The following is a 19,021-nucleotide window of genomic DNA, read 5'->3' as shown; positions in this document are numbered from 1 at the left end:
CCATACTGTAAATCGTGCAAAACAGTTGCTAAATGAGCAAAAATATACCATAAGTTGCAAGGAAAACATTTAGAAACGATACCAATGTCGTAGAATGCCAAAATCAAAGGAAAAAGGACAAAATGTAAACAAATGAATTCGAAGAGTAGATTATTCGCTATAACACATTCTATGCCATTTGTTCCACCTTCTTGACCACGTAGATTTCATAGTGAAAGCAACTTTTTTATTTTGCAAAACTTTTATTTTATTCGCACGCGCGCATCAGTTTTGGGGTTCCCAGTGGATGTCATCCATATAATCAAATCAACATGGCCTAACTGATCTAAATCTAAATCTGAAATATGATACTACCATTGACTAGTATATACATGCATGTGTTTGTGGTTATGTTTTGTCATGCAAAAGTCTAAAAATGATATTGTTCATGCACATCATACACACCAACACCAGTCTCACTCACAGTCTTTCTCCCACTCACTCGCTCACTCGATCGCTCACTCGATCGCTCACTCGCTCACTCGCTCACTCACTCACTCACTCACTCACTCACTCACTCACTCACTCACTCACTCACTCACGCAAGCATGCATGTACCCATGCACACGCACGTGCACACACATATACAAACACGCACATAAAACATTTAAACTATGACTAAATAAAATATATACCTTTTTTGCTTCAACATTTTGTTTATTGCACGTGTATCACTGACATTCAGATCAACTGAATGTGAGGACAAAAATCATTTGAGGGCAACTCTGCATGAAACAGATCACAAAACTAAACTACATGGCTGTCTCTTTTTAACTATCAGTGAGCCAATCTCTGCTCAGCTTAGAAACAGGCTAAACTGCTTTTGTAAAGTACCACCTGATTGGCAGATGGTGTAATCAATCACAATTTAGGAATGATATTAACAAAAACATTTCAAATGAGCTTAACAAACGAGTCTAGAATAGTTCTTTTTTCCTTTTTACCTATGTTATGCTATCCTATAAAAACAAGACGTGTGGATTGCTGTTGTACATATTGTACAAATTTACATATAAATATCTGCATGTTTTCCAAGAATAAAGCACATGCACATGTATGTACATGTCTGTTAACACAATCTCAAGCAAGAATCATATATATCCTTATTCTTATACATGTTCCAACAGAATAATGTTAGAATTGGAAAGAGTAAAATGCTTTGCATGGGTAAGAATTAGAAAGAGTTTGCAACATTTTCGATAATTTAGCAAAGCTCAAAACTGCATCATTCAACCTTCTCTAACCCTGTAACCAACACATATTTGGTGCCAAAAGGCAAATTTCACAGGTTGAAGGTTAACTAAGAATGGCTCAAACACAGAAACAAAAGCTTCAGTGCCTATTAGTGCTGTGTACCTAAACCCACATTTAGGTTCAGGTCCAGATTCAAGTCCAGAGGTTTAGGTTCAGTTCCGGACTCGTAAGCCCGGACCTTAACCCATGGCATATACAAAATTGCATGTTGGCAACCTTGCAATGTTGAGTGGGCAAAACTGTGGCCACATAACTTGGAGGCCGACACTTGACGATGCCCGATGGCAATGTTTTCTTCATTTTGCAGCACAGATTTTGAAATCTATGGAAGGTTTTAGGTGGTTTGAAAAGAAAAGGGGTATGTGACATTTTTTTTGTATATAAGTCCCGAATCTGTTCTTGACTTTTAGGGTTTTTTTTTTTGGACTTGAACCTAAACATCTTTACAAGTCCGGAACCAGTCCAGCAAACCGGTACACAGCACTAGTGCCCATGTGTGGTCTAACGTCTACTCTGCTGTTTGTGTAGAATTGTCCGCAGTTTTTTCAGATTCTGCATGGTCATGGTGTCATCAGGCTTGAGCTCCAGCGCCCTAAGGTAGCTTGTCTCGGCTTCGACATACTTCCCGTTCAGATGTAGGATCGCTCCCAGGTTCATATGTGCACTGGCAACCTGCGGGAGGGGGGCACAGGTTGAGCTTGAGGGGGGGGGGGCACAGGTAGAACTTGAACAAGACACAGTCATGCCTTCAAGTGCCAGAGTTATCATCCAAGGATTGAAATGCTCAAAAATTCTTCTTTTTTCTAGAAGTATTGTAGAATGGAGTTTGCTGCCACCAAGTACAGTAGGGGCATCATCATATAGCTCTAAAGTAAAGTGCCACTGCAATGTGTGCATGTGAAGTTGATGTGTTATGCCAAAGGGCAGTTCTACTTGCTATGCATGTACAGATACAAATACAGAACTTCATTGTACTGAAAACAGTATGCACCAAGGTAGGAGAGTTCCTCAACTGGACTTACAAACTTGCACAAAACGCAAGGAAGCAACTAAAACTGGATACATTTCAGGCACAATGATCTATCTCATTTCAAAATCAAATTTGCACATGACTTGATGAACACATGATCACATAGCCTGTTTGTTTGTTTGTTTGTTTTGGTTGATGAACAGTTCATGTAATTTCATCAGGTTTTACCTCAGGTTTCAGCTGGGTGGCTTGTTTGTAGTATTTCTCCGCATCGTCATGTCTGCCAGCTTGCCTGTTGGCACAATATTCTTTCATCAGTGTTCTCACTATCTCAGTATAATGTAACAGTAACATACTGACAAAATACCTTACTATGTAGCTATGCAGACTCCTCTGAACAACCATTCGGATTTAGCAGAAAAACTAGAAAGGTAACATTTGCAAAACAAATGCATAATGTTTACCTTCACTTATGTCTGCACTGTCAATTCTTACTCAAACACATTCATATTTATGGTGTCCGGAGTCTAAATCCTCCCTTATAAAACTGCAATATGATGTAACCCAACACTAGTTACCATGGTGACAGACATCTGGTTCGGTCATTGACCTTATTTGTTTGGAGAAGGAGGAAAAGAAACAGAACAAAAACAATATGTTTTCCTTTTGAGAATAAAAAAGTATTGCTTTCAACATGGGCCTTTTAAATTTGATTAAATTTTGGCATCAAAATATTCTTACCGTAAAGCATTGGCAGCGTTGAAGATGGTTTCGAACTCTGGACTACCGAGTTCCACTGCTTTAACCATCATATCTGCAGCCTCCTCACTTCTACCAGTTTCTGCCATGTACTGCCCTGAAGATGAGAAAATCATTTTCATAATAATTCGCAAGGTTTTCTAACAAATATAAGACATATACATGTATACATGTAATGGTGGAGGTAAAGTTTTGTGTAACTCTATGATGTTTGAGAAGAAATGAATCAAGAAATCTCAGACAAAAGTTACAAGGATACTGAGATTCCAACACAATTCCCTAAAAACTTGTGATTTTCAAAATTGAAACAATGAGCACGTCGGCAGAACGTACTGCGCCTGCGCAGAACCCCGTATTTTCGCGTTTTTCGTTGGGTTTTTGGTCAACGTTGCATCAGAATTTTGCCTGTTGCAGAGGATATTCTTTCCGACATAACATTTGGAAACTACTGTCGAAATGCTAACCTTATATGAGCGAATACAACCTTATATGAGACATTCTGCCGAAATGCTATGTACAATACATTACGGGTTTGGCGCAGGTGCAGTACGTTCTGCTGACGTGCTGAAACAATGCTACATCATCCTATATCCTGGCCAACAAGAAGAGCTGTAACAACGCAACATCATCCTATATCCTGGCCAATGAGAAGAGCTGTAACAACGCAACACCATCCTATATCCTGGCCAATGAGAAGAGCTGTAACAACGCAACACCATCCTATATCCTGGCCAATGAGAAGAGCTGTAACAACGCAACACCATCCTATATCCTGGCCAATGAGAAGAGCTGTAACAACGCAACACCATCCTATATCCTGGCCAATGAGAAGAGCTGTAACAACGCAACATCATCCTATATCCTGGCCAATGAGAAGAGCTGTAACAACGCAACACCATCCTATATCCTGGCCAATGAGAAGAGCTGTAACAACGCAACACCATCCTATATCCTGGCCAATGAGAACAGCTGTAACAACTCACCATAGTGTTGATGTACTGTAGCACTGTTGGAGTCCAGCTCCATTGCTTTCTGGTACATCTGCTCTGCTTCAACTGCACGGTTCTGTGCAAAAACATTCCAAAATGGCATAACTGTCATTTTCTTTTCCATTCATTCATTGTGAGTGCACTACCAAATTGACAATCAACAAATCCAACACTGGAAAATTTAGGGTAGCAAATTGAGAAAGCAAGTTAGTTACTAATAAGAAAAAAGAAATCTTTACGACCTAGATTAGATAGAAGGTATTCTCTAGTAGTTTCTAAGACTTTTACGTTATTCTTGTATCCTTATATCCTAATGTATTATAATGTTATACATACTCATACTCCAATGATCAATGTATGCATTTAGCCCCATGGGCATGAACATGCAATAAAGCTTCCCTCAGTAACTGAAATTTCCTGAATAGTTTTAAATTACACTATAAACTTCAGTCTTCAGTCCATGCCACCAACTAACAAGTGAGAACAAGGATACAGTAACTGTAATATACAACAGTGCTACTTATATAATATAATAAGTATTGAGGGGAAAACACAAATGATAATACTAGGACTCCTACCGTTTTTGCCATGAGCTTGGCGTAGGTAAGATGTGCTGGCACGTGGTCAGGTTTGGCAGTCAGCGACTTTTTGAACCAGTCCTCTGCTTCAGCGAGCTGGCCGTTCTTAAACAGGGACTCACCTACAAGAAAAAAAAACACTTTTGAGAACTGGCTTGGGGCAAAAACAGCTTTTTAAAGTATCCTGTGTGGACATGTTGGTCATGTTCAACTGTTTTTTCCAGTTCCTTCACATGTGATTAGTGTCAACTTGTGCTCTCAATTCATTTAGTGACACTGAAGAAGAGTGACGGATGTCACTCAAAATGTACAGAAGTTATCTCTATTATTCATCCAGTAGTATAGTTTGAGTTGTCTTAAATGTCCTGTGTAGACATTTAAGCACAGATTTTCAAGCATCAACAATGTTTGGCCAATGTGTTAAACTTTGTAGATTTTTTAAATACTCGTGTTTCCAAATGCTTGTGTCGCCAGAAATTTTTCCTGTTTGCCTCTTCTCAGAAATTTTTGCTGTGTGCCTTGTCTAAAAAGCCATGTATACAATGCAAGATCTGAAATGGTAAGTTTTGAAGTACAGTATTTCCTCCAATACCTGTTAACTTACCTAACATATTGTAGAGACTCTGGGGTGCATAATGACTGGGTCTTCTTCTTATTGCTTCCATATATGTGTCTATTGCCTCCTGAAAGCAATCAAACAAACAAACATTGAATCAAAGATACTAACTTACATGTTTTCACATGAAAAATCTTTACAATGACACTATAAATATATGACAGATAAATACTACATAGTGAAATAAGTCTGAATTTCAGAAATGCTATCTTCAGAAAGAGGGGATACAATTTTGTTGGCTTCATAGACCTTTATACTCCATATGGCATTTTTTCTGTCCTTGGTGCTGAAACCAGCATCCCATATTCTTACTGTTTCTGTTTTATTGGCCAAAATGGTCCTAAACAACTATGCTAGTGCAGATCATTACAAATTTCTTCCTTGCTCTTGTTAGAAACAACCACAGAAAACAGTGGATACAATTTTGTTGGCTTCATAGACCTTTATACTCCATATGGTGCTGTCCCTGTCCTTAGTGCTGAAATAGGAGTCCCTACCCTTACCATTGTTTTTACCTGTAACTGTACTAAACAACTGTAGTATAGGTTCCTTAAATCTTATATAAACATTTTTTTTTCACTGTTGAAGAGTAGAAAAAATGTTTATATAAGATTTAAGGAACCTAATAATAGTACACATCTGTTAATGAATTGTTTCAATTTTATCCAGTGGTAAAGTTCGAATCACAATTTTATTTATTGCAGCTTATAACAAATTTCTTCTTTGCTCTCCTAAGAAACAACTAGAAGAATAAACTCTAGCCTTCACCAGGTTTTTCTACGGGAATATGGATCATAGATTTCGGGAAAAAAAAAAAGAGTAAAATTGGCCAGGGGAGTCCGGCCGCGGGGAGGTTGTTTCTTTCCCTCCGAACTGCGCGGCCAGTCAAACCCCAAGGCAGCCAAACCCCCCTGGCAAATATTCTCCTATATATAGCCAGCGTAGTTAAGTCTGGTAGAGACTAAATATATTCTACTTACGGAGTATCGGCCCTGGTCGTGTAGCAGTCTCCCCAGGTTGTATATGGCTGATATGACCCCCGTGGCGTGGGCCTTGGGGTCCTTCAGGCCATGGTCGTCCAACGTGGCCGCGTGCCTGTAAACTTTCTCCGCCTCCTCTGTTCTTCCCAGGGTGCTCAGCACTATGCCTAGATTAAGATGTGCCACTGGAGTAAAGTAGACAAAACCTTAGTTTTAATATATTTTGTACATTTACACAAAAATTGAACTCTTCATTATAACATCCACACATTTAGGGTAAACGATCTGTTTCTGAAAACATATTCTCTTCTTTATTTAACTACCCACGATCTCTCTAAGTCTGTATTTAAGTATAATCTTTTTATTTTTTTTCTCAATTGATGACTTTCTTTATTGACTTAATTAATAAGAAGAATGCCAATACACAACATAAACATGTTCATGTTTTATGTATTCTGTCATCTTTTTGTCCTACAGGACCAAGTACCAGAGTTATCAACCAAGGATTGAGGTGTTCAAGAATTCATTCTTTCCTAGAACTATCGCAGAGTGGAACTCACTGTCACCAAGTACAGTAGGGGCACTGTCAATAGATAGCTTTAAACAATGTCTAGAGCTGGAAGTTCAAGGGTTAGGTGTAACAAGTCGATCGGTGTAATATAGCCAGCTGCCGCCGCGCCGCGTGCCTGCGAAGATGGTGTGTTACGCCGAAAGGCGGTTATACCGGCTATACAGATACAGAGGACAAACTTGATAGTCAAAGTTGCAGTGTGGTATGGGGCAGAAGTTTGAGGTTATGGCTGTTTCTGAATGTACTTAACTTTCATTTCTTACTACCTCCCTTAGTCTGTCTTTAAGTACAGTTTTTCTTCCCACAGAACTTACTTGCTAGTCGAGGTCTACACTGAATGGCCATCTGGTAACTCTGGATTGCCTCCTGGTATCTCTTACCCTCCTGCAACAAAATCCCACTGCAGGAAAACAGAAAAAAAATTACAATGTATTACTATTAGCAAATTGCAGCAAATTCGTTTTTGCCTTCATCTCAACACAACTTTTGTAGTGTCTGAAACAGAAGCAGTCCATTTGAGTTTTTAATAAATGAACAAAGGCTCAAGTAAACAAAAAAGATTAGAATAGTCTACAAGGTCTTGGTTCTTTCATTGATTATCTCAACATCTACTCACAGGTTGTAGTGCACATCTCCCATGTTGCCCCTGTGTTGTAGGGCGTTCCTATAGGCCTGTTCTGCCTCGTCTACGTTTCCTTGTGTCTTCAGGATATTAGCCAGGTTTCCCCATGCTAGAAAGAAGAAACAAAATTTAGTTTAAGGTGTCCTCCCTGGCTAATTTGGCATTTTAAGTTTCCATCGTTTTCTCACAAAGAAATTTAGAAAGAACTGTAGTTGTACTGAATATTGATAGCTGGGTACAAAAGGGTTATGATTATGATTTTATGGACCATATGGATGACGTCATCACATTTTATTGCCCCAAATGTAATTATCTTTAAAGTTATTATTATAATAGCACTTTGGTACAAGTAACTGAAATAAAAGTATGATTTTCATGTGCATAATGGTCAAAGCTACAAATGTACGTTTGCACAAATTGATATCTACTAATTATCCGTAGTTATTAGAGAATAACCTAATTGCCTAATTAAAATCTAGGAAAAATATACACAGGTTTACTTTCAACTGACGTTGGCAGGACACAAACATAATACATGTACCAGATGTATTGAAGTGATTGGTTGGTCAGTGCAAGGGCCATGCAGTACTATGTCTAATTACTAGGTGGCGTTTTATCACTGTCAATCCTGCATCACAGACTATCTACAGCTTTCTACAGGACTGAGAGCAAATCAAAGACATGCAAAATATCAATATGACTGAATCCTGGATCTGTTTAACACTTAATAGAATAGAAAGTTTATTGCAAATACTTGCCCGAGGGCTAATTGCAGTTACAAACAACATAGAAAGAAAATACAGTGATATGTGAGACTATATCTACTTCTAACATTATACTATATGCTACAACATGACATGACACTAGTTTTACTGGGTTTGACTTCTTCTTTTTAGGCAATGGAAGACGAATTTACCCACTTCTTCTATAATATGTGGGTTCTTTGATTTTAGTAGTAAAATTGCTTTTTTGTGGTAAGGAATGGTGGGGAAGTAAGGGAGCACTTAATACTCATTTTCCTGGGTATCAGTGCCAAAAATTCAGTACAGTTGGCTTGGCATGCATACTCTAGTACTAGTAGTAACAAACAGGAATGTACAAAATATGGCAATTTTTCTAAACCTAAGAATGAAATCCAAAGTAGACATATGGACAGTCACTGACGAAAGCTAGTGGATACTAGCTGAAACGTCTGACCGTTTCCAAAATCATATCCAATCGCTTGAGTAACTGCTTTTTGGCCTATCATAATACCTGGATGTCTAACCTTCATCGACGTAGACATGTGGACTGTTTAACATACTCTTCATCTCGAAAAAGAACAGTTGTGACCCAATTGACAAAGCTGACCCAATTGTACCTACATTTTCCATCAATCAATGACCAGAACGCACTTTCTGATTGGTCGATAACCCAAATAACTGTTCAAGCCAGGAGGCTGGATGCCTCCCATACCCGATATCTAAAATCGCGTTGGGCCAAAGATAATGAAACAGTGCGAGGTGGAAGTTTGAAATTGTTGAAATACTGGCCCATAATTTGACTGTCCCTTTTGGGGGGTTTGGGTGCAGTTTGATAGATTGATAATGTTACTGTTCTTTGTGTCCAGGCCAAGTAACACCTGTTTGAAGCAACAGAGACATAATTGGTAGGAAGGAGCTTTTTGAAACCAAATGTCCTTACACACTGCAAGGTCACACAACCATATTCAATGGATGTCGTACATGTTATGAATACATTGAATTTGAGCTTTGTCTTTCAACCAGCATAGGGGTGTCTTTGGGGGAGAACTATGTGACATCGCTTTATAAATCTTACTAAACTTTAATATTTGACTTTAGAATGAAGCTATAAAAAAATTTTACGGCTCTCAGTGGCCAATGTGCAGATGTTGTCACATCGGCGCACCAAATCCGTAAGGTGTTTTTGGCACCCTGACAGACAGATTAGCCTATGAGGCTCGGTGGGCGTCACTACACCGTACAGGTGGGGAAGTCGTGTAAAGTGTCTTTTTCAAGGGCACAACGTCGGGCCACGGTGAGTATCGAACCCGGGACCTCTTGGTTCTGAGTCCAATGCTTGGAAAAAACATGACTTTACATAATTTGGATACCAGACCCCCTACTGTGGTCATGTCTTTGGGATTTGATGGACAGCTTGCTCCGAAGGAAGTTGTCCTTCTGTACCTGATCCCTACGCTTAGCATATTTCTGGTGAAAACCCAGAACACATCATACCTTTTGCTGGGTTGACTTTGATGCCCGACCGGTACAACGCTTCCTCATCGTGCCAGTCTTCGTTCCTCACCACGGTCCTCGCGCTGTACACCACAACCAGCATCACCGTCACCATGACAACAACCTTCCGCCACGCCCGTCCCGCGGTCTCGTACAGCACATGGGTCCCCTCCGCGACCAGTAAACAGAATCCCATGCTCGGGATGTACAGTACACGTTCCGCTAACACGAACCCGACGTAGAAAAACAGGTTCGATGCGGGAATGAAGGGAAACACCATGATGGCTACCGAGAGTAACAAAACATGGAGCGACCTTGTCTCTGTGGAATGTCTCGCGTTGACCTTGTGGGTCGAACTCGCCGACGAATTGTTCGAGTGTTTTCTCGACGATGGCGAATGTTTGTGTTCTGAAATGCCGTTTCCGTATACAGCATTGTGAGCGACGCCGTTACTTTTCGCTTTCTGTTCAACTTGTGGCGTTCTACTGATCTCTGTGATACAATGCACGGCAACTACTGCCAAGGTCAAATAAAAGGTCACAGTGCAAAGGTTACGCACGTCCCATACAGATTCCACCAGGGGGATTGCGTCCATCGACCAATCAAAACTTAGCAGCCGCGGATATAAAAGCAACAACATGTTCAGCGAGGGTAAAAGGTTAAAGGTCAAAGTTCTTGCTAAGAAGCTGTCGGAATCTGACGCTGGGTTGTCCGAGGGTGCAAATTCCGGCGGTTTGTTTCCCATGAAGTAGACACGGAATCCTAGCAGGAGTACACCGCAAGCCACGGTCGATAGGATACCTTCTCGAACATTCCTGTGTTTTTCCTGCAAAACAAAAGGAATATTTGACATAAATCATTCTGTAGATGACTATGAAATGAACGTTAAAAAGAACACACAAATGTCTGAAAAGGCAGAAAAGTTTATTGGGCTTAAGATAAACATTGCAGTTAGAGAAGAAGTTGCTAGGGGACCAGAAATTTGGAGTGATCCACTGTAAACCCTTCAGACAAGTCTACCATTTGACACCACCTCCTGTGCAAGGAGTTTTGTTGACAACAAACAAAATAAAACTTTCAAAAGTTAACTTTTGGTTTCGATCTTTCGGTTAACTTTCACCTGTGTTCAGACAGAAGAATCTACCCATATCACACATTGCTTTTTCCCCATAAACCTCTCTGCAGAAACCCCCATCACACCCTCACTTCAGGGTGCTTTACAGAAAAACAGTTTCCCCCTAAAGGAAAGGTCCCTGACCCCCATCCATTACCCTGTAAAGTTTATACAGTCCAGCTGGGCCAAAAGTCATTAATCGGTATGACATTCAGCCAATCACACTTACCCAATTTAACCCAATTATTTCCCTTTCATTCACTTGGGGGGTTGTGAACACTTTGGGGCACGTTGGGGAAAAATTCTTACTGAAGACACAAAGTATACATATGGATGCAGTTATCATTAAATTTATTATGTCACCTGAACCAAATCATAACTTTCTACATAAAGCTTCTTTATATCGCCCATTTTTTGGCATGCAATCAATCATATGTTGCCTTTTGTCAGCTTGCAATCTATTGAATCTTGATAAGCAAAAACATGCCAAGAGAATATCTAATTAAGTCATAACCTTCCTTTTTAAATCCTTCAGATATGAGCTTAAATATCATTTTCCAATTAAATATGTCTCAAACATTGGGCAAAGGTGAGATCTTCAATCCTTGCAAGACAAAATTCCACCTGTGAACAATTTTGGGTTCTGAGATGTGCATGCAGAGATAAAGTACAGTGTAACATGAGCTACCTGTGCTCAGGGCAACACTTATCCTAGTCATCAATCACTTTCTTCTTCTAGGGTCACTCTGTAACACCTTACTACCAGTGTTTAGGTCTGTACAGGCAACCTAGCAGTGTTCTTAGTAACATGTAGCCTCTACCAGACTTCGGGAGAGAGTAGAAATTGGCCAAGTAGGGAGATAACATGCCAGGGGAGTTGGTCTGCTAGAGAGACTTTTACCTACTCTTTCCACCCGCCTCCCAAAGTCTGGTAGAGGCTATTAGTAACATGTGATGTAGCCAGCCTGAATTATTTTTCTATCATCTCAATTTTGTGTCAGATAAAATCATGTGTACAGGCCAGAAGTACAATTGTAGGGGATTGGTCTTATCATGTTAAATTTTGAAATCTTGACCCTCTGGAATGCTTTTTCGAGCATTTTGAGGGACAAATCTTGCTGGTACTAAGCTTAGTTTCGTCACATTTCTTTCAATAGCTTTCCTTACAAATTTTTGGCCATCAAAGATGATGGACTGGGCAAAATTTTTGTCCATCATAAGCGGCAAAATTCCGACAAATGAAACAGCGCTGGCTAGATCACTGCAGCCTAGGTTTATGGCTTGGAAGCCTTGAGCCTTGGAAGCGTAGAGGGTAATCGGCCGTTTTAATTCTACGTAGAGCGTAGACGGACCGCTCTTAGACTAATATTTTTGCGTAGAGCGTATTCGGCGTTTTAATTCTACGTAATGCGTTGTAGCCACTTGGAATTTATCGTAAAGTGTAATCGAGAGGTTTCCAAATTTAGCGTAGAGCGTTGTCGGGACCCCCCCTTGCAGGCCCTCTTCAATATTTCCAACCATCTGACCAGACATCACACATGGAAACAGTGTATGTGCGGCTATTTCCCATGGACATGTCTGCATCTGTATCTTTACACACCAAATTTTGCCCATCAAAGATGACGAATTGGGCAAAAATTGTCTGTCATGAGCGGCAAAATTCCAACAAATGAGACGACACTGGCTAAATCACTGCAGCTATGACTACAGCCTTTTAGTTTATGGCTTGGGGGGCCTCGAATATTTCCAATCATCTGACCAGACATCACACATGGAAACAGTGTCTGTGCGGCTATTTCCCATGGACATGTCTGCATCTGTATTCACTAACAGCCTCATCCCTGCCTGCAGGAAACTTCAAGTGATTTATGTTAGCTGCAAGAGAGAGAGGGCGGGGAGGGGGGCTGCATACCCTTTTTTGTAAGTCGTAATAAAGCCTTTTTAGTCTTCGTAATTCGGCTGCCTCCCCCAAAATTAACATAATTCATTAAGTCATAATCAGCTCTGAGACTTAAACACAATTCGTAATCGGCGGCAAAAATTTTGTGTAGTTCATAATCACCCCATGCAGGCCCTCAGAAAGGGCGGTGAGGGGGGCAGGTTGTTGCAGAACCTGCAGGTGTGTAAAATGAGGGTCAGACAGACCGCTGGTAGCTGAGATGAGTCTGGACCAGATTGGGATAATCTTTGACCTACACATCAGTCAGTATCGCTAATACTTTTGCTGGAGGCACCAAGGACTTGAGGGTTGTCTTAAATCATCTCTCTTGTTGTAATAAATGTTTATCCCATCTAGTTCTTGCATACGTACTTGCTCCAGTCCCTCAATACGCACTTGTGCTGGAGGCATCAAGGCCTTGTGGGTTGTTTTAAATCATCTCTCTTGAAAGAAATGTTTTGCAAATTTACTTGCTCCCTCAGAAAGGAGCTTTTTTTGCTGGGTTCATCTTATTTTAAACATCAATCTTTTGCATTGATCTTTTGTATCACCTTGTACCTTTTCTTCTACACACAGAAACAAGAAAATTCTGCAAGAAGATGTGCAAAAGCAAGAAGAAGAAAAACAACAACATGAAAAGTACATTAAACACCAAGTAACAAGTAACATCTAGCATCAGTGCACAGTAAAACAGTCAGAATTGCCCTGATGAAGATGACAGACGGTCATGGAAACGTCGGCTTGTGAAAAATAAATTGTTGTGATTAGTGCTGCATACCTAAACCCAATTTTAGGTTCAGGTCCGGATTCAAGTCCAGAGGTTTAGGTTCAGTTCCGGACTTGTAAGTCCGGACCTAAACCCATGGCATATACATGTACAATATTGCATGTTGACAACCCTGCAATGTTGTCTGGGTGAAACTTTGGCCACATAACATGGAGGCCGGTACTTGACGATGCCCGATGGTAATGTTTTCTTCATTTTGCAGCAAAGATTTTGCAATGTACGGAAGGTTTTAGGTGGTTTGGGAAGAAAAGGGGTATGTAAAATGGTCTTTTATCATGGTAATAAGTCCGGACTTGGTTCTTGACTTTTAGGTTTTTTTGGACTTGAACCTAAACATTCTTACAAGTCCGGATCCAAGTCAAGTGAACCGGTATGCATCACTAGTTGTGATCAAAGAACTTTGCTAAACCATTCATTTACCAACCTGATGAAATTATTTACAGATATTTATGGAAACATGAAAAGATTGCTAGGGTATCAAATATTGGTCTACAATATATCTATGAGGTGAAACATTGGGATATAATTGGACCACGAAGAAGCTAGTGGGATATACACTGGTTACATACAATGTTACAATAATTACTAATAAACTATACAATGACTAATAAACTGGTGGATTTCCCAATTACTAAGTACCTAATACCAGCCCAGAAGAGAACAAGAAATAGCCATGCCGTCAAGTACCAGAGTTATCAACCATGCAAGGATTGAGGTGTTCAAGAATTCATTCTTTCCTAGAACTATCGCAGAGTGGAACTCACTGTCACCAAGTACAGTAGGGGCATTGTCAATAGATAGCTTCAAACAATGTCTAGAGCTAGAAGTTCAAGGGTTAGGTGTAACAAGTCGATCGGTGTAATATAGCCAGCCGCCGCCGCGCCGCGTGCCTGCGAAGCTGGTGTGTTACGCCGAAAGGTGGTTATACCGGCTATATAGATACAGATACAGATACAATGTACATTGTCTGATTGTTGTATCTACTGTTCTCAATGTTGCATGTCCTACACAAGATGAAAAGGATGTCTTCCAACAATGTGAGCTACCCGGATATGTCTTTTGTCCTTCCTTGTGGGCAAAATATACATTCAGCAGGTGTTTGGGCTAACTTGTGTTGTGGTGTTATGGCTAACCTTGCCATCAAGGTTAGGCCACACCAATTTAATTTGTTGGTTCTCGGATTTTTTCAGAAAAAATATGAAGCGACAGGGCGGAAAAAAAATAAAAATAAAAAAAAAGGTGTAGGCATCCTATTATAGCCCCAAATGCTACAATATGAGCCACGAAGTCAACAAAAAAGGCTGGGTTAAAATTTGAAGTATAAATTTTGAACTTTTAATCAAACTACTGCATTGATAGATGGAAAAAACTGAAACAACTAGGAAGAAAAGGAATTTCCTCAACTGTTGGGGGCAAAATATGAGCATTTTTGAGTTGATTCAGAACCAGAATTTTTTTTTTTTTTTTGCAAATCAGAAAAAAATGAAGAGGCGAATCCGAGAACCAACAAATTAAATTGGTGTGGCCTTAGTTCAGAATGTCTGCCTGTGATATTTTAAAGGCATCCAATGCGATTTCAGGGCAGCAAAACTGGAAATATTCTGAGTAGGGCAAACTTTGTGATATTGACACATACTGCTTCACATTAGCACATTTAAATCAGCATTTCATACTTTGGGCATTTAAAACTGCAGAAACAAGTCCCAAGATGAGTCCTTTATTTTCTAGGACTAGGTGGTACCCTAAAAATCAGCCCAGGGCCCTTCAAGTAACCATTTTCCGTCAGAATTTTGGGAATTTTTGCTCTATGGGGGTCAGTATACATTGGGACAGTGTGGTTTCAACTCAGTATGTAGATAAATGACTAGAATATTGGCTTTGAAAATCGGGTTAAAAACTGCATTAAATGCCTTTAACAAGTCTTCTCAGAATTCAAAACTAGTTAAATCAGATTCGGTACTTAAATGGAAGACAAAAACACACACAATCTTAGAAACTATTAAAGTTAAGATACAGTCCAAGTATTTCCAGCTGTTTCAACATTTTGTACATTAAAACAACAAAACTTCTGGAGATGTTTTTACAAAGAAAAGTCTACATGTCGCTACGCTGTCAAACCTCAACATTTCTGACAGTCTGTCATTTCTAATGAAGACAAAAGAGCCTGCGAAAACTGTTCATGACCTTCATCTTTGCTGACCTTGGGCGTACAATTGTGACTTGATACTAAACAGCTGTGAGGGTCCTACTGATACACAATATCGGTATCAAAATTTATCTGTGATGCAAAATCATCTATTTTTACACAAAAAAATCAATTGCATTTAATCATAGATTCATTCCTGTAGTTAAATTCTTTGTACATGAAAAAAGGTATAATTAAAACAGCTGTGTGGGTAGACTCAATATCGGTATCAAAATTTATCTGCGATGCAAAACCAACTATTTTTACACAAAAAATTACTGGAATCTAATCATACATACATTCTCGTAGTTACACATTTGTACATGAAAAAGAATAATTAAAGAACAGTCAATGAAACAGTTACGCTTAGAAGTTATAGACCTAAATTAGAGCCTACTCAAGAAACTGTGGAAAAAAAACTCCTACATTCAGTGATTGCAGTGGTCGAAATACTTTTTTTCAGTACTCTGCAATATTGCAGAAGAGTCAAAATTTTGTTCTGCAATTTGGAAATACTTTCTGCTAATACACAAGCCTCCATATTACAACCTTTCTGCAAATACACAAGCCTCCATACTACAACCTTCTCAAACCAATAATTCCTTTTTTACATCATATATAGCTTTGTAAATCTGTACAGTAGCATTACTGGACTGCAGGAGAATTTCAGGTTTATAAGCATAAACTATGGATTGATATGCAAATTAGTGAAGACAATTTTTTGGAAGTCCAAAAGGAAACAAAAGTTAGACAAGTCAAGACAAGGATGATGCAAATTAGTGAAGAAGCTCCTGTTGTTTCAGAACAGTCTGTCCCTGGGGCCTGGGAGTTTTGGTTTGCTAAATTGAAAACTAATGAATCTGGAGCCTATTTTTCCTTCTGCAAAATTGCAGATTGTATAATTTTTTCTTCTGCAATCTTGAAAATCTATCTGCAGATTGCAGACTGCAGGCAGGTATTTCGAACACTGCATTGTGAACTGTTCTGCATGATGTAGTGTAAAGTAAACTTTCCTGTTTTCCTCTTCTTTCCGACATGTTTTGTAAATCCTGACGATAATAAACATTCCGTGCAGTTCACTTCTCTTCCCCTAATTATGTGACTGTGTGTGTGGCACACAGAGATTGAGACAAGCAATGCTAGGCCACACCAATTTAATTTCTTGGTTAATGGATTTTTCTAGAAATATAGTGGAGCGGGCGGGCAAAAAATAAAAATAAAAACAGGCCTTGGCATCCTATTCTGGCCCAAAATGGTACAATAGGAGCCATGAAGTCAACACACCAGACTGGTTCAAAATCTAAACAATAAATTTTGAACTTTTAATGATACCACTGCATTGAAAGATGGAATAACTGTAACAACTAGGAAGAAAAGGACTATTTTCAACTGTTCAAGGCAAAATAGGAGCATTTTGCAATTGATTCTGAATTTTAATTTTTTTTCAAAATCAGAAAAAAACGAAGCGGGTGAATCCGTTAACCGAGAAATAAGTTGGTGTGGCCCTAGGGATCAAATCAGTGTAGCACCATTGGGCTTTCTCTAGAGACCCTAAATTGGCAAGACTAACTATGAAAGTTGTAGCAGCTAATGGCCCAAGAAGGGAAGTTTGAAACCGAACCTCTGCAAGGGAAACACTCTGTCAAGGACAAACTCTCTTGATGAAAGACATGCTACAAATTAAACCCTGGCTAATATGGTTAGTCTACATTGCAAACTCACAGCAGGAAAAGTTGTTTCTGATCCCAGATCTTTTACTGTAATTCAGAAAATGTGGCTAGACTTTTTATAGGTGTTCTTTGATCTCCCAAGTATAAAGGAATTTTGTGGATTTAGGCTACAGCAAGTAATTTTTATGGATGACATCAGCACGCACATTAATTTTGGAAAAAGAAAAAAGAAATTTTGTTGCCTTCTGACAGTGGTCACCATGCCGAAAATGGGCAAAGATCATGTCTGTTGCCATGTCGGAAGGTGGACGGCAGATAACTATAAAGAGAGGAGACAAGAAAAGGCTCTGATTTAATGTTTTGTTTCTTACTTTGATGCAGTGATATGTGATGTTGGCTGTGTATATGTGATGTTCCCACTGAATGAAAGTACAATGATTGAGTCAAAATTTAAAAATGTAAGAACCTTGTTTTTTTTCGTCCCGCCTTGTTTTTTTTTTCGCCCACTCGCATTAGAGTTGGAGTCTGCGAAGGATGTCATCCATAAAATTTACTTGCTGTGGCCTAAATGCGAACCATGCTGTACCGGGGAGGGTGATCAATCCACAGGTAGCTTTTTCTACAGGAGTTCCTTGTCTTTCAGCTTGCTCCATTTCTGCAAATGGGCACCTGAGGCATTCGTGGAAACCTCAAGGTACAACGCCAAGGTTAAAGTAAGGCAAAACAACAACACCAAAATTACAGCTCCATCTACTGATCAAAATTTTCAAGTTATTTAGAGAGAATTTCAAATTCACGCTCTGAAGAGAGACATTAAGGTCTGTAATAATTTGTTTGCTTGCATTTTATTTTGCACTATTTTGTGCATCCAAATTTGTTTTTTTAATGCACACCTAAATTTTGAGGTTAGCTCAATTACTGATTCAGATAGTCACTATAGAATTACATTCTTAACATTATATTGAAGAATTTTTTCACACAAAATTTCCACCCAGCCTACTCAGAGAGGACTTTTGCTCTCTACTTCCACAATCGGTAGCATTTCTTGTTTTAATTCCTTCCTTTGTTTTGTAATTATAGCGGGTCAGGCTAAATAATGGGTCCCAAGTTGTTTCTTTCAAGCATAAACAGGAAGGCAGTCTTTTAAGGACGTTCAGTTTGCTTTGAGTGATGGAGGGCATCCTTCTGTACCATAAACTTGACTCTACTAACACTGGAGCATGCTGGGAGGTCACGACCAGGGGTCAGGTACAAGGTAAACCTTTGTGTGCGGACCATTAGCAGGTGTCTGTTATGTCTGGGAAAAGTAATGGAAAGATACCGGAGACTCGTGTTGACTGTATGGCCACTGGAATTTCAAGTTTCCATACGGGAGGGCCAGTGACGGAAATAGTTTGTGTTGTTTGAATATGCTTGGATTCAAGGTCGTAGTTGTTGAAAAACAGGTTACCTACCAGTAAAAGGATCCAGGTAGATCCTGTGTTTTTTATACAAACAAAAATGAGTGGCAGCTGTCAGAGGATTTCTTTTTTCAGGAAGTGCAAGGACTTTCATACAGAGTAACGTTAGACAACTGAAATTTTAAAAAATGGGACATTTCAAAAGTTCTTGAAAAAAAAACACAATACAAAATTTACAAGATTTAAGCAACAGCTACAGTCTCCTAACAATTTATTTTCAGAGAATATTTATATATATATATATATATATT

General features: G+C 39.3%; 1 protein-coding gene across 1 annotated transcript in view; it reads right to left on the bottom strand.

The window, feature by feature from the left end:
• Nucleotides 1–1,713: 1,713 nt before the first annotated feature.
• LOC109467447 (transmembrane and TPR repeat-containing protein 2-like) overlaps nucleotides 1,714–19,021 on the bottom strand; it is a 50,366-nt gene continuing 33,058 nt past the window's right edge. The window contains exons 3-12 of the mRNA XM_019765431.1: nucleotides 9,616–10,441; nucleotides 7,373–7,487; nucleotides 7,071–7,156; nucleotides 6,186–6,370; nucleotides 5,194–5,272; nucleotides 4,590–4,711; nucleotides 4,006–4,087; nucleotides 3,005–3,119; nucleotides 2,492–2,555; nucleotides 1,714–1,965 (exon numbers count right to left, since the gene is read on the bottom strand). Of these exons, the coding sequence (XP_019620990.1) occupies nucleotides 1,795–1,965; nucleotides 2,492–2,555; nucleotides 3,005–3,119; nucleotides 4,006–4,087; nucleotides 4,590–4,711; nucleotides 5,194–5,272; nucleotides 6,186–6,370; nucleotides 7,071–7,156; nucleotides 7,373–7,487; nucleotides 9,616–10,441 (1,845 nt within the window). The 3' untranslated portion in view covers nucleotides 1,714–1,794. The remainder of the gene's footprint in view (nucleotides 1,966–2,491; nucleotides 2,556–3,004; nucleotides 3,120–4,005; nucleotides 4,088–4,589; nucleotides 4,712–5,193; nucleotides 5,273–6,185; nucleotides 6,371–7,070; nucleotides 7,157–7,372; nucleotides 7,488–9,615; nucleotides 10,442–19,021) is intronic.

Source organism: Branchiostoma belcheri, unplaced genomic scaffold (assembly GCF_001625305.1).
Source record: "Branchiostoma belcheri isolate BF01 breed outbred unplaced genomic scaffold, Haploidv18h27 scaffold18, whole genome shotgun sequence".
Classification (NCBI taxonomy): domain Eukaryota; kingdom Metazoa; phylum Chordata; class Leptocardii; order Amphioxiformes; family Branchiostomatidae; genus Branchiostoma; species Branchiostoma belcheri.
Note: the sequence above shows the minus strand (reverse complement) of the source record. Positions and strands in the feature narration are given on the sequence as shown.